The 15,907-nt window shown below is 38.4% G+C and overlaps 1 protein-coding gene across 1 annotated transcript in view; it reads right to left on the reverse strand.

Moving 5' to 3' along the window:
• ENTREP2 (endosomal transmembrane epsin interactor 2) overlaps positions 1-15,907 on the reverse strand; it is a 444,140-nt gene that overhangs the window by 20,536 nt on the left and 407,697 nt on the right. The window contains exons 8-9 of the mRNA XM_072148041.1: positions 7,072-7,147; positions 2,657-3,241 (exon numbers count right to left, since the gene is read on the reverse strand). Of these exons, the coding sequence (XP_072004142.1) occupies positions 2,657-3,241; positions 7,072-7,147 (661 nt within the window). The remainder of the gene's footprint in view (positions 1-2,656; positions 3,242-7,071; positions 7,148-15,907) is intronic.

Genomic DNA, 15,907 nt, shown 5'->3' on the forward strand with positions numbered 1-15,907 from the left:
TGCAAAAATGGCTCTCTGCCTTTTGTAAGAATTTGTATTACAATATAATTGTGGGTTATAACCTACCTTGCACCCTGACAAAAACCTGGGGTAGTCACAGGGGCTGGGCTTTGGTTTGGATTAATTTAAAAAAACAACATGTGACTTGTCTGTGTTACTCACTCGTCAGAGCTTGGCCCCACCTTTGTGCTCCTGTACAGCTCCTCCCTCCTGCTCCTTTCACAGAAGTCACAGCCTGGTGAGCTGACATCAGTGGGGGAAGTAGAAGCTGTACAGGAGCACAAAGGTGGAGGCAGCCTGTAGTAGAGACAAGTCACATGTTGTTGAAATGCATCCAAACAAAAGTCCAACCCCTGTGATTACCCCAGGATTTTGTCAGGGTGCAAGGTAAGTTATAAGAAACAATTATAATGTAATGCAAATGCCTATAAAAGGCAAAAGCTTTGCCAAAACCGGGGCAATAAACTGGACACAAAAGCATATTTGGCATTTCGGGGCCCTAGTTATATTTGGGGTAAGGGAACCCTTTCACACGACTCCTCTCCACAAGGCAAAGCTAAAAGCTCTATTGTATTTATGTGGAGGACAATTCAGATTACTTTAAAAGGGAGGATCAGGAATGAGGATGGGAGAACTAGCTGCATCTTACCACTGTAGTAACTATACTACAATATGTGGTCTACGTGGATACATTTGTATGGGTGACTATTTGAGTAGATCATCCACAGAAAGAACAATGAAAAGTGGGTCACAATTCTTCCAGAATAATCTGAGAGATTGATACTAAATACTTATTAAATTAATAATCAAATACTTCAAATTATAGCCACTAAAGGTGGTTCTATTGATTGATGGGAGGTACTTGGTTTTTTCATCTTGAATTAATTTCTGGTAAATAACTAATGACACAGTTGAATCTGTTGTGTGTTGGCCGAGGCTATATTTATCCAATTTTAAGAACTTTTTATGACCACATTTTTATGCTTCCTTTTTCATGGCTGCATTTTGGCAATGAAAATGGAAATCCGTTACGTAGGTTAGGTAATTTTAGTCTTGGTGGACCCTTGTTACTGGAATCCCAACAGTGCAATATCACTTTTATTAAATCCCCCCTTCTGTCTTTATAGCAAAGCTGACCAGTGAGAAAGATAAACTAGGATGTCACTAAATGTAAGGGGCCAGTATAATAAATTACATATTAGTATTTATAAGTATTTGTAAAGTTAAAGTTAATTGGTAAAGTTAAAACTAAATTAATAAAATAATACTATTTTGATCCAATATATAACTATAATAAATAGAAAAATAAACAATTAGGAAGCAAGTAGAAAAAGTCTAGGCTGCGAAGTTCCTGTTTCAATGTATTTTATTTGGTGTTATACTATTATTATATGTTAAACAGTTGCCCATTAGCAGCATTCAGCTAGAAAATGAACGTAATCTCATTTCCTAACGTATTAGAAACTGCAGCAAGACACATAAATCAGTAATTTTGCAGAGTTTTGTAAGGTCTCTGAACTGATTCAGCCAGATCTACTTAGGCAGCAATTTACCCAACACAAGTCAACAAGAACCTATTTGCAAACAAGACTTTCTAAAAGTCATATAGTCTCATACTGTGAAATCACAGCTGGAAATGCAAACCATTAAAGTAGTCGGATCATTCTGTAAGTGTGTTAAAGTTCAGCCTCATTTTCTCAGTTGGGGATACAAACCATATTACGTGTCTGGTAATTTTCTGGTGTGTAAAAGTGCCTTTAATTCTCCATTCACTTCAAGCTTCCAAATGTCTTTCCTAATTAATCTAGCAATTGTACCGCAGAACTACTGGGGCTGCCTGAAACATGAAACTTTTCCTTCTAGTAACTGCCTGCTATAAAATACAGAATCCATTTCAGGTACTAAAGTCAAACTGCTTGTTATATCTGCTGATATATTTTGCCAGAGTTTTATTTTCCTATGTGCTCTATATTGATCAAAGGTAATTGCCTTCTAAGCGGGTTATCCATTCCTTCTGCCTTGCCCTATAACTCCCCAACACAAATTGATGGCAATCATTCAGGTTAGATATGTATGAAATGGAAATTTAGTGACATTTGATGGAGAAGTATAATGCTAAGGAGCATTTACTACTAGAATAAAAAATCTTACAGTAAATTCATAAGATTTGCTCTTCTTTGAAGTTTTAAGTAGAACGCATAGAGCCTAAACAAAGCACTATATATGGCCAATGCAGGATTTTAAATTAAATTATAGCCAAACTATAATTAGAGCCAAATGAATATAGCCAAAACCAAGGGGCTGATTATTGACAATCAGGTGGTCTAGGAAAAGTGGCAGTAACTATTAAAGGTAGTGGAGGAGGTTCGAGAGTATAAATATTTGGGGGTCCATGTTAACAGGTTATGGTTACCATTATTTCTACTATTTTTTTTTAAAAAAAGACTGTTGTTGTGTCCATAGTAACACTGTGATGTCTCAAATTCTGTACAAATACACTGAACAATGTGTAACTTAGTTGTTATTAGTTTCTACATTGTTTCAGTCAGAAACCTTACCAGATTCAGATAACACTGTAGGTAAAATACCAATTGCATGCATGTTACTACTAAAGGGCTATTGAGCCCCAAATCACAGGTGTGCTGCGTCTGTTTACCTTCTGTACTAGATGAGCAGGAAACCGGGTCACTGGTGGATCGGACTATATTGGCAATCCGATATCTTCTGGTATGATGCTGATGAGCTGTCTTTTCCTTCGGTCCTGAGTGAGGTGTTGGATTTGTTGGTAATGTACTTGGTGACGGCTGGCATTGTCCAGGTGGCTGGCTAAACACACCATAACACATTTTAATAGGTTTTAATGACTGGGACACTTTCCTTTCTTTTGTAGATAGTTGAGATTCTCTTTCTGGGGTGCTGAAATTCTCAGATGAAGAGTCTAAGGACCTGGACTGAGTGTAATTGTCACAATCTTGCCATTGAGATCTGTCTGTTGATGCTCTGCTTGCATCATCATCTGGTGAACACTGAGAATTGGTGAGATGAAGGCCACAACGGAGACTATGTTCCAAACTAGCACAGCTACTACCTGTAGCTGCTGTACGGATGGTGCTGTATGGGGAAAAGTCTGTAGAACGCAACGAACCCTGAACCTCTAATGAACAAAGATCTTCTGATGAGCAGCTGTGAGCAGGTATGTCCGCCACTTCTGACACCAGCATGGAGGTGCTGTCCACAGACACTAAAATGTAAAATAGGAACATAACATTCAGCTGTAGAGGTGTACATGTTTGATTATATCAACAATATCATCATTGAGGTTATGTGATGTGAGAGCGGTTTATGATGAAGTTAAGATGAGCTATGTAATCTATGTAATATATTGGTTAAATGAAGTGGAGGAAGAGACAGTAATAATCATGATTGCTCCACCCACACACAGTGATTGACAGCTCAATCACAACTGTGTACAGAAGACTGTCAACCACTATGTCTGGGTGGGTGATTGAGATTCTCACTGCCTTTACTATGAGACCAATCCTTTGAGTCCAGATTAATTTTTATATTTCTCATAGACACATAAACTTATTTATGACAGACCTCAGCTTTTCTCCCTACTACCGTATATACTGCAGTATAAACCGGTTGACATGTTTGCTTTCAAGGGATTGTCTGGGATTCAAACAATTTTTAAGAGCTTGGTTTAACTTGGGATGTTGCACATTTATTGATCTTTATTAATGCTCAGTTTTTCCAAACAGTCTATCAAGTTCCATAAGGTCCTGTTTGAGCAGATATGAACATAAATCTATATTGATGTCTATACTAGTGGTACAGTATAAATCAATTTCACATTGATTCATTGGTACAGTATACCATAATAGTCTCCAATGCATTCTTGTATCAACTGCTTTCTCATGTTGTAGTACAAGAAGCAGTCTGTTTATATAATTTAAATATTCTTTTCTATAGCTTGTATAATCCAGAAGATCTAATGAAAAATTAGTTTCAAGTCACATGAAATGTTACCATTTCATTCTGATGACGACGGAGTTACATGAACACACAATGTAGTAGTGCTACCAGAAATGTGTAACTAGACTACAGTAAAACACACAAGCAGCACAAACTAATATGCTATAAGGTAAACAACTAATATGCTATAAGCATTGTAATTATTTTAATGAGTAAAAATTCAAATAAAAAAAAAAATTCTATCTATCTATCATTCTATCTATCCATCTATCTGTCTATTATCTATTTTACATCTTCTATTTATCTGTGTATCACTGTTCTCTGCTTAAGTGTAGTTGTTGCACTTTAATTTTGGCACATTGTTGCGCCGGAATAATCACAAGCTACAACCATCTGTGATTAATTGAGTTATATACCTCTAATTAATCACCTTACTTTAAATGCAATGTTAGCTTCTCACCCACCACAACATGTGAATAACCCTCACAGCAGAGCCCAGGTGTGTGACAAGCTGCACCCGGTGATCTCCTCAGCAGTGGCTTCTCCTGGAGGGGATCCTCCGGTGCTGATCTTCTGCTGACTCCGTGTAATTCTGCCCAGTATCCTCCTCAGACACCAGAGTGGTCATCCTGCTACACGGGACACTTCTCTGTACTGCCTGCAACTCCTACTCACTTTTCTCCCTGCTCTGAGTTGCTGATTTTGCAGATTATGTGTAAGTATAAGGTCATGAACTGTAAACAGAGGCTGCAGGTAGTGTCTGTAGTGTCTGGCTGAGCTCTGCTGCTGGGGAGAGAGCTCAGTGTTGTTTCTTAGTCTATGCCACCTTCAGGCTGGAGTGTTTTTGAGCCTAAATGAAGAAGTTGCTAATTATTAGGTGCAGGAAAACACCTGGATTGGTAGGAAAGCATGGTTATTTTTGCTGCGTGGCCAGCGTGGTGTTTAGTCGCGAAACTGGCGCAAAAACAGTGCAACAATATGAAAAGGCGCAGAAACAACTGAAAAAACAAGTGATACATCTGGCCCTAGGTATCTATTTATCTATCTAGAAAAAATACAGAAAAAATACAAAAACAGAAGCAAAGTCAGCAAGATTAAGTTGGTAGTGTGTCAATAGGTGAAATAACACCAAAAGGCAGCGCTGCCATATAGTGAAAGGTTCTTTATTCCACCAAATGCAACATTTCAACAGTTAAGCTGATAAAGGCTGGTTTACAGCAGAAACATTTTGTGGAATAAATCATCACTTCACTTTTTCCTCATGCTGTTTTATGGTGTTATTTTATTGATCTATCTATTTATTTTCTATCTGTATATAATGTTTATCACATTTATCTATCTAGAATAAAAATATATAATAACAACACTCCAAGAGTCCAGACAGAAGTTAATTCAAGTGGATTTATTCTATAGCAGCAACGTTTCGACTATTTAGCCCTCACCGCCACCTTCACGCGTGGAAACTGCACAGTGCTATTGTGCTACTGTCTGTCTGTATCTCATATGTATAAGCCTGCTCTGCTTGCCCTCCCTTCTCCACTTGCACTGCATAGCTGGTACCTCAATAGAGAGATTCTGCCCTCTCCCCAAGTTATACTAATATACAGATACTAAGGAAGATATTGTCTTTTATCTACTAATACTGCTAGACATTGAACAAGAGACTGAGCAGTGAGTAGCTCTTACACATGAAGGGGGCAAGGCCAAGAGAGGGGGCCTGACTGTGGGAAAGATGTAGCAGGAATGAATTTTTTTCGACTGATCTGTCTACTGTGATATGGGAGGGGGGCCATGGCTGAAGGAGGGAGGGAGGGATAGAGCAGAAATGAACCATAGTAGACTGAGCTGTCAACTGTGATATGGGAGGGGGGGTCATGGCTGAGGGAGGGAGGGATAGAGCAGCAATGAACCATAGTAGACTGAGCTGTCTACTGTGATATGGGAAGGAGGCCATGGCTTAGGGAGGGAGGGATAGAGCATCAATTGAACTGTATGCTGTGAGATGGGAGGGGAGTGGTTGAGCTTCCTGGATTGCTAGCGCCTGAAGTAGAGGCTTCTACATGAGGAAAGAGACTATATTGACCAGTAACAGGGAAAGAGTATTGGGGTTGAATGGGTCTCCAGGTGTTATGTTCACAAAGCAGTAGATTTAATAGATACCTTCACTTAACATATACTTGGCTTCTTTGTAAACAAGGCTTTGTTGTACACAAAGGAAATAAAGAGTCCTATGAAAATAAGGTAGTTTTATTCACTGCAGAGAATTTCAATTAAGTGGCTTGCAGGGTCTAGAAAGCTAGGGAATACAGTCTAACAGGCTACTGCTACCATTTCTTGGCTGGTGCAGGGAAGCAGTTGTTTAGATCTAGCTACTTAGTCCTGGGTCTGTTACAGTAACACATTTTTTTTCTGAGTAATGATTTCCTTATGCTCCAGTGAGATTAGTTGCCTACTGTGAGACAAATATCAGTTTCTTAGAGTTGAATGGGGTTAGATAGCCATTCATTTTTTATTTGTATTATTTCTTGTATACAAGGCATACTGCCTAGGGTTCCATTAAAACCATAACATTCAGATACAATTTATTTTTATGTACTATATAAATAAAGATACTGTATATATTAACTCTGGGTAATATCCCCTGAACAGTAAATGCATACTTTATATTTAACCATAAAATATATTACATTTAAGAGAATAGCGGTATAATGTTAACTTCAGTATGAAAAAAGTACAAATAAACTTTAGAGCAATAGTTACAAACAATGTCTATCTATCCACTATATGTCCCCCAAAAAATTGAAGAAGTGGATAAAAATGCATTATAGCTATTTAGACATTATAATAGCCTCACAGTAATTCCCCTGAGATTGATGGACTCTTTTTAAAACACCATAATGTAAACCATAAGCTACAATATATATGTGCATTTTGTCATAATAGTAATTTTGGCTTCTGCCTAAAATTAACATTAACAGTATACTTTAATGTTGATATAGATAAATACACAGCAATAAAAAAAATATGGAGGTAAGAGCAATATTCTGTTAATTTAGTTCATTATAAAAGTCTCAACATAAAGAGCATTTTACCTACCTTGGGTGCTGAAGCCAGCTGTGGTGTTTCTGTCCCCAACACTGGATTCCGTCACCTGCTGCTCTATACTGGTTCCCTGCAGCGATACAGAACATAAATATTACAAACATATCTGTATCCATTTTGGATTTTATTACTGGGAACAATAATAATTTTGAATAAAAACAGTTAGCTTTGTGTCAAGTCATGTACGGTAAAGGTATAACATTCTCTCAGCAATTATTGTATTGTAAAATGGATAGTACAGTACTCTCCATACTTAAATGACCGCAGTGGTCAAGAAATACAAGATAGGGTCTGTAGGTTTGTTCTTAAGTTGAGTTTGTATGTAAGTCGGAACTGTATATTTTATCATTGTAATCCCAGACAGAACTTTTTTGGTCTCTGTGACAATTGGATTTTAAAAATGTTGTATTCTCATAAGAATCAGGATTAACACTAAAGCTTCATTACAGACTCCTGTGATAACTGTTACAGCTGTTTATTATAGCCTAGGACTAAAGTACAATAAATTACTAATATCCAGAGGTCCGTTTGTAGCTAGGGGTTGTATGTAAGTCGAGTTTTCTTAAGTAGGGGACCTCCTGTACCTCCTTGACTTTTCAGCACACTAAGAAAGAAAATCAGCCATAATCAAGGACAACAAGGGCTATTTGTCTAGACGTATGGTGCATGTTTCAAACTAACCCAGCTCCAAGGTGCTTATAATTCACAAATTTCACAATTAAATGTGATTAGTTTATTCACCATCAGTGAAAAAGATACAGTTTCATCCCCTTCATGAAATGAAATAGCCCCATGGTGGTGGATACACTGATCACATTTTAGGCTACATGCACACTGCAGTGTGCCTGCCGCACCGCAGCACGGCGGGCACATGGCGGGCACACGGCAGCGCGGGGAGAGGAGGAGGTGAGCGCTGCTCACCCCCGCCCCTCTCCATAGCGATATATGGCCGCGGCGCCGTAATACGGGAAAAGATAGGGCTTGTCCTATCTTTTCCCGGGCTACGGAGCGGTACGGTGCCGCACATGTGCTGCACCATACTGCTCCCGTACGGTGCCGTTAGCCCATAGAAGTGTATGGGGGACGTATATCAGCTGTATATACGTCCCCCATACTGTAGTGTGAATGTAGCCTTATTGGAATGATACTTCCTTGGATTCTACAAAGAACAAGGATAAATGAAAAAATGACAAGTAAAATTAAATCTCTTTTAACAAATCTGCTCAACACCTCCTTCTCTATTAAATGCTCTATGCCTGAATTGAATTTTCCTCTTAACTTCTTCAAAACTGCCCACTGCAGATTAATGGTGGGCAATCTGGGTCCCTATAACCCTCTACATAGCCTCTGTTTCCTCTTTTCTCATACATGGTGCTTTGTAGATAAAATATGCACTGGCAGGTCCACTGCTCTCTAAACATCCCGGTAATCACATGATTGCACACATGATCATCGGGATGCCATTGCTATCACCTGTGACAAACACAATTTACAGTGGACAGTTAAAGTGTTAATGATAATTGCAAAAATAAAGTTCCACTAAAATCCCCCATTCTTCCTTTTGAGGTATAACTTTAAAAATGGAATGAATTAAATACAAATAATATATACCCCAAAAATGTGTTTTTCCTTCTAATCACTAACATAACTCTATACAACACCCAGTTACCCTAGAACAGAAATGTATTATATATCAAAATGTATGGTATTAGTGCCAAACACTATTATAATTTCTGATGTCTGTTTTAGGGTAACACTTTGTTACAGTCAGAAAAAAAATAGCTAAAATGTAATATGTAAAGAAAATTTTTTATCAGCTTTTTAAAATATTTTTAAAATTAAAGTACCATATATACTTGTGTATAAGCAAAGTTTTTCAGCACAAAAATGTGCTGAAAAACCTCATCCTGGCTTATATACAAGTCAATAAAAAATACACTTACATACTCACCCTCCGACGGCCCCTCTTCTATCTTCTCTTGGCCGGCATAGACACGTCCAAGTGATCTGCATTAACACGTCTCTGAAGGATGTTACAGCAAAGAGAAGAAAGAAGAGGAGTCACCAGGAGCCACACCGAGGATCAGGAGCCGCGTGGAGTATCAGGGCGCCGGAGGGTGAGTATGTAAGTTTATTTTTTTGTTATGTGCTTAGTAAACTACAGGCTGGCTGTATACTACTGGGGGCTAGCTGGCTTTATACTACTGGAGGCTGGCTATATATTACAGGGGCTGGCTAGCTATATACTACAGGGGCTGGCTGTATACTACTGGGGGCTGGCAGGCTACATACTACATGGGGATGGCTATATTTTAATGGGGGCTGGCTGTGTACCACTGGGGGCTATCTGGCTGTATACTGCATGGGGCTGGCTGTATACTACATGGGGGCTGGCTGACTGTATACTACATGGGGGCTGGTTGACTGTATACTACATGGTGGCTGGCTGGTTGTATCCTACATGGGGCTGGCTGTATCCTACATAGGGGCTGGCTGTATACTACTGGGGGCTGGCTGGCTGTATAATACATGGGAGCTGGCTGTATACTACATGGGGCTGGCTGGCTGTATACTACATGGTGCTGGTTGGCTGTATACTACATGGGGACTGGCTGGCTGTATACTACATGAGGGCTGGCTGGCTGTATACTACATGGGGTTGGCTGGCTATATACTGGAGGCTGTGACCAATGCATTTCCCACCCTCGGCTTATACTCGAGTCAATAGGTTTTCCCAGTTTTTAGTGGAAAAATTTGGGACTTGGCTTATACTCAGGTTGGCTTATACTCGAGTATATACGGGTAAGAATCCTATATTCCTCCCAAAAAACCCACAGAATATGTGCAAAAATAAAAAAAACCATTAGAGTCACTTAAAGAACCTTTGCATAAAAAATGAAATTGTGTCAGGCCTTGAACTGGCAAATCGGTTAAAATCTAAGCTATCTAAAGTTAAGATGTTATAAGATATTAAGTTTATATGCTTTAGGCAATTCTGGGGCCCCTAAAACAACTTTTGTCATATTCAGGGTCAGTGGGGGATTAAGTGTTCCATGGGCCCCAGGCTGTTCACATGACTAGGGCCTCCCCCAGTGTCCAAAAAAAAATTGTGCCCAGGAATTAGGACTTAAGATCTACTCTATATACTCTATATCAGTGATGGCAAACCTTTTGGAGCCTGAGTGCCCAAACTTCAACCAAAAGCCACTTATTTATTGCAAAGTGCCAGCGCAGCAATTTAAGCAGTATTATTTCTCCTTGTTCATTGACAACTTTCAATCCTTCAGCCTCCCAAGGACACAAATGCAGTTGAAAGGAGGAAGGCAAATTCCCCTATCATTGTAGGAAGATTCTGCAGGCAGATTCTTTGAGTATTGTCTGGTGAACTTCATTCTGGGGTGATGGCCTGGGTGCCTACAGAAAGGGCTCGGAGTGCCGCCTCTGGCAGCAGTGCCATAGGTTCGCCACCACTGCTCTATATCCTCTATCTTGTACCGTTCATAAAAGTAATTTAATTATGAACCTCACACATGCTCCTCTAACCCATCAATTTAGGAAAGCCAATCACATTCCATAATTGCATAAACCCTCCACCACGACTAATGCCCAGACCAGATCTCCCAGACTGTGTGGATGCTACACCTATGTGCTCTGAAGCTGAACTCACCCTCATTCTGTTAAATACTTGGAGCCAAGGCTCCTAATTTTACCACAGAAAAAAAACTGGGAAAATTTATATTTTTATGTGCCCTAGGGTGGGAAATGCAGCCGATACTCTAATAAAATGTCCAGCAGCAGCCACACCCCATTAATGAAATGTCCACAGCAAAACCCTCCCTTTATAGAAATGTCCACCGCAGAACCCCCCTTTACAGAAATGTCCACCGCAGAGCCCCCCTTTACAGAAATGTCCACTGCAGAGCCCCCTTTACAGAAATGTCCACTACAGAGCCCCCTTTAATGAAATGTCCACTGGAGATGCCCTTTTAATGAAATGTCCACAGCAGATGCCCCTTTAAAGATATGTCCACATCAGATGCCCAGTTTATAGAAATGTCCACAGCATATGCCCCTTTACAGAAATGTCCACATGAGAAGCCCCTTTTAATTGAATGTCTACAGCAGATGCCCGCTTTAATAAAATGTTTACAAGAGATACCCCCTTTAAAGATATGTCCACATCAGATGCCCCCTTTACATTTCTGCAGCAGGGCCCCCCTTTAGAATGTCCACAGCCCCACCCCCCTCTCCTGTTAATGTAGTGTTCACCGCAGGGCACTCTTTAAAAAAATAAAAGTGGCTTCTCCCTGGCCCCACAGCTCCGTCTTTTCCTTGTGGCTCCGTCTTCTCCTTCTAGCCCACACGGTGCATGCACACACTATGACGTCACTCCGGCCCCTGGGAAGCCAAACGACCTCGTCGCCGGCCCATATTGCCTATATGAATATCTATCATTGTTCAGGGTGACATCTCCAGTTTCCCTTTCAATTGGATCAGTTACAGAAAGTTGCTATCTCTGTTTTAGATATTACAATAGGCATAAGTGTTATGTGTCCTTAGCTTGGCAACAGCTTGTAATAAAGATGTGCCTCTCTGCAAGTATATCTGGCAAGTCTCATATGCTGAAAAGTAGCTTTCATTCACTCAGTATGTCATGGAGCTTTTGTTTTAGGTAGAAACTTTACATTGATTTTGACATCTGAAACCAGTGTATGAGTCAAGTTATTATAGATCCACATATTGACTTGTCTTGTGACTGACATGGGGCCATTCAGTATTGTGAGCTGCATTGTCTGCGCACTGCTACATCCTACAGGAGTTAGGAATGCAGCACATTATTTCTTTTATCTCTGAGCACTATTTATTCTTCTTTCTGTCAGATTGTTGAAAGAATCGGTGACTGTTTCTATCTTTAATTTAATTTAATAACAATAATATTTGTTTAAGTAGCGACAAATTATTCTTCTGCACTTTACATGACAAAGAGTCCATGAACAGATAAAAAGAGACAACACAAAAATAGTCAATTAAAAATTCTAACAATATGAGTGAGAAACTAGCTCATAAGAGCTTCCAATCTGAGGAAATGGGTGACACCAAAAATAAAAGTGGATATTTTGTCCAGTAGAGCTAACATCTTAACAAAAAAAAAAAAAAATCTAATTTGAACACTTAACTTAACTTAACTTACCAAAGTGATTTTGAGATTGCTTTTTTTGTCACATGTACTTAACATTAGTAGTAAATTTTAGTTAATATGTTTTGGGTTTATTCATAAAATTTTTTTAAAAAAAAATCTGTTTTCAAGAATTAAAAACTGCATTTTGATGTCACACACATTACAAATCGAACTTCGTTTTTATGTATTTTCAAGAAGATTTCTGAATTGGGGATCATTTTTGTTTTTTAAAGAGCTTTGAGTTATATAATATTAGAAACCCTCAATATGTCACCCCATTTTCAAATCTGTACCTCTCAAACTATTAAACCATCTTTTAGGAAGATTGTAAACCCTTTAAGATTTTCATAGCAATTAAAACAAAATGGAGGTGACATTTAGAATGGTCTGATTTTGTTGGTAATACATACATTTAGCCCAAAATGTACACATTCACAAAAGATAAAAAGAGAAAACACATCTTAAAATTTGTTTTGCATTGAGTACAATGACACCCACATGTGGATGTTACATGTATGGGTGCACAGTCGGAAAGGGGGGTCATGCAGCAGGCAGTTTTTCCCTGCAAGATGTAATGGTTTTTAGTTGGTTCATGGACCCATTTTTATAAGTTTCAAAATATTAGTTTTTCCGCAAATGTTCCCATGTGAAGGCTTATTATTTGCAGGATGAGATGATTTTTGGGTGTCTCTGCCCTAAGTTATCTTTATTCTATGGATCAGTATGATTATGGTGATCCCAAATGTATATATTTCTGCTTACATTTTACTATCTATAATTTTTGAATCGTCATTTTCCAAGTGGCAGAATACTTTTCATTTTTGGTTTATATAGCTAATTGAGAGCTTGTTATCAGCAGGACATCTACTTTACAGTATCATTTTTGTATATATATGTTTTTCTGATCACTTTTACAGCATTTAATGTGCAATAAGATACAGTAGGTTAAAGTAATTTTAGTTGGTTTTTATAACAAATTTTTTACGCACATCCACATTTAATAGTGATTTTGTCTTATGCAACGGGTCATTATGGAAGAACCGATACTATATCTGGGGTTTGTATAGTGATTTTCACTTTTTAATGTTATATGCAGATTTTATATGTACCAGGGCTTTGTGGCCATTTTTATTAATTTATTAGTTTATTTTTATCTCAAAACTTTTTTTTACAGATTTTTCCCACTACGGGACATGAACAAACAATCATTTTATTGCTTCTTCATTATAATATCCAATCAATTGCATAGGCTGACAGTCTTATCAGTGACAGGCTTATGTATTTGACTCTTCAAGTATTTTATTGCAGTTTTTAAAGCCAAAGTAAAAAAACTACAGTGGATTTGAAAGGGAGAAGTGCTATTTGTCATTTACATGTTTCTTAAAAGGTTCAACCCCTTAATGATTTTACTCAGTTTTATTGCTGTTTTAGCTCCTATCACTCAGCGATGGTCATAGTAATATTCTAGAGTGTGGACGTGGACTCTCTAAACAGACACATGCACTGAAAGTGGATAGTCCGACTGGAATGCACTCTTCCGCGTGCACCCGATATCCTACATGTGTCGCTTCCCTGGTCTGGTCCGCTGGGGTTTACCTTCTTCTTTCTGGTGCAAGTAAGGGCTTGTTCTTGGGACACAATTTGAATCTTAAATCCCGCGTTCAGTCCTAATCAGATGGATCGTCTGATGGCATGCCCCCTGATTTCTGTGGCATGAAAGCCAGCGCAGCTGCGCCAAAAACTGATCGCGTGCGACACAATCCCCAGTTAAATACCTGTCTCAGCGGCGCAACACCCGAAAACCTTGGAAAATCCATGGAAAGTCAGCAGATCCTTAGTAAATAAGCCCCACAGTTGGAAAGAGGCCTTACCCCTTATGCTCCTGCATTAGAAAATCTTACTGTGATAACATACCTTATATTTTTGAAAAACAAAAGTAAGAGGATGCACATATATGTTTTAGACCAGCTGCAGACAAATGTGTTCAGCCTGTGGAAACTGACCCATTCTCTGGTCCGATCCCACCTACTGTCCAAACTGAAGCGCGGTACTGTAAGATGCAAGGACTCCAGTCCAGTCAATCCATGAGTTGCACTTAACACATACGTTTGTAAGAGGCCTTATCATTGCAACTGTTAAGCATGGTGATACATAGACATTCATAAATATGGAAGGGTAAAGTACATTTTAGAAATTAATGATTTTTAGATATTATATTCATAGTCTCCATTGACAATCTGTTTTTCAGCTAGTTAATGTGCTACTATGTCTTTCCTTCATTACATTTAGTTATACCAGCATTTGCATCCAAAGACAAGGACAGTGGTAATAACATTTCCAAAGTTAAATCTAATTTAATGTATATATTGGTGAAAAGATGAGTTTCCATCTAAACGCTTCTTGTATCTCAATGAGTTTATTGCGTTAACTATTTTTATTTCTTTCCGACATTAGAGTTATTTACTGAAGATGTGCATGTACCATTATTGTGACAGACGGTGAATTCCTCTGTTGCTTCCCGAGAACTTTCTGCACATTATGCAGTTTTAAAATATGGTGACATTTAAATGTGCATTAATCACTTTCATTTGGTGGCATTTCCTAATCTTCCGTATATTATGGCGCTTCTATTTTTAGCTATTGCTAAGGTATTGTCAAGCACAGCAAAATGGAATAAATGGCCCTTTCCTCCAGGGAGTGCTAAAAGATTCCTGCTGTTCTACTGAACTGAATTCTATATTTCTCTTTGATTATATGATATATTGTCTGTAATACATAAAAATGACTGACTTTAAACGTCTTCAGTATATGAAGGGTTTTACCTTTGATGCTTTAGTCTTTAATTGTTTGAGAGTTTTTAAGAGATCACTTCATTAAACCATAGGTAGACATTGATTTCATGTAGCAAGTAAAAGAAAAGCATCAAAGTACATAGACAGAATGGTTGAAAAGGGACATATCCTTCATGTTCACTAAAGAGGATGCGGATACATTAAATGGGTGTGTGTACAGTTTAGAATTTGAGAGGTTAACAAGTATTTGAAAGGAGAACATTGAATTATTGGCTTTATAGTTCACTATATCTGACTTTGATAACTGGTTTGTAAAAAAAGTAATAATTTGCTATACAATCTGATCTTTTTTATTTCTTCTCATCTTTTAGGTGAACACATCATCTTATTTTTTTAACACAAAAAATGAGACTGCTTCTCTGATGAAGTAATCAACTAGTATCTGAAAGACCTAATGGGGAGGTGACTAAACCAATGGAGCAAACTGGAGGACCCCAGGAAAATTGACTATCCATACCTACAAAACAGTATAGTCAAATTTTGCTTTCTGGATAGAGGGTTGCTTTTAAAGCCTGACTTAATCTTCCTTCTGTTTATAGACACCAAGCAGTGAGGGAACTGTGATACAAGCTACAACCCCAACTGGTGCAGCAGGATCATTATAGATAGTACATGATTCATCTATCATTCACATAAGACTTCTTGTCAACTCAGCAAATATATATAGCATGGTAGAAGTCTTAAAGAGAATGTCCTCCCAAAATGTGAAAATGAACTAATATTACAGTAGTGAATTAGAAGAGCAGCAGTCACAGTTTGTATAACGTACATAAAAACAGAAGTGTACCTGTTTCTAGCA

Source organism: Engystomops pustulosus, chromosome 4, assembly GCF_040894005.1.
Source record: "Engystomops pustulosus chromosome 4, aEngPut4.maternal, whole genome shotgun sequence".
Classification (NCBI taxonomy): domain Eukaryota; kingdom Metazoa; phylum Chordata; class Amphibia; order Anura; family Leptodactylidae; genus Engystomops; species Engystomops pustulosus.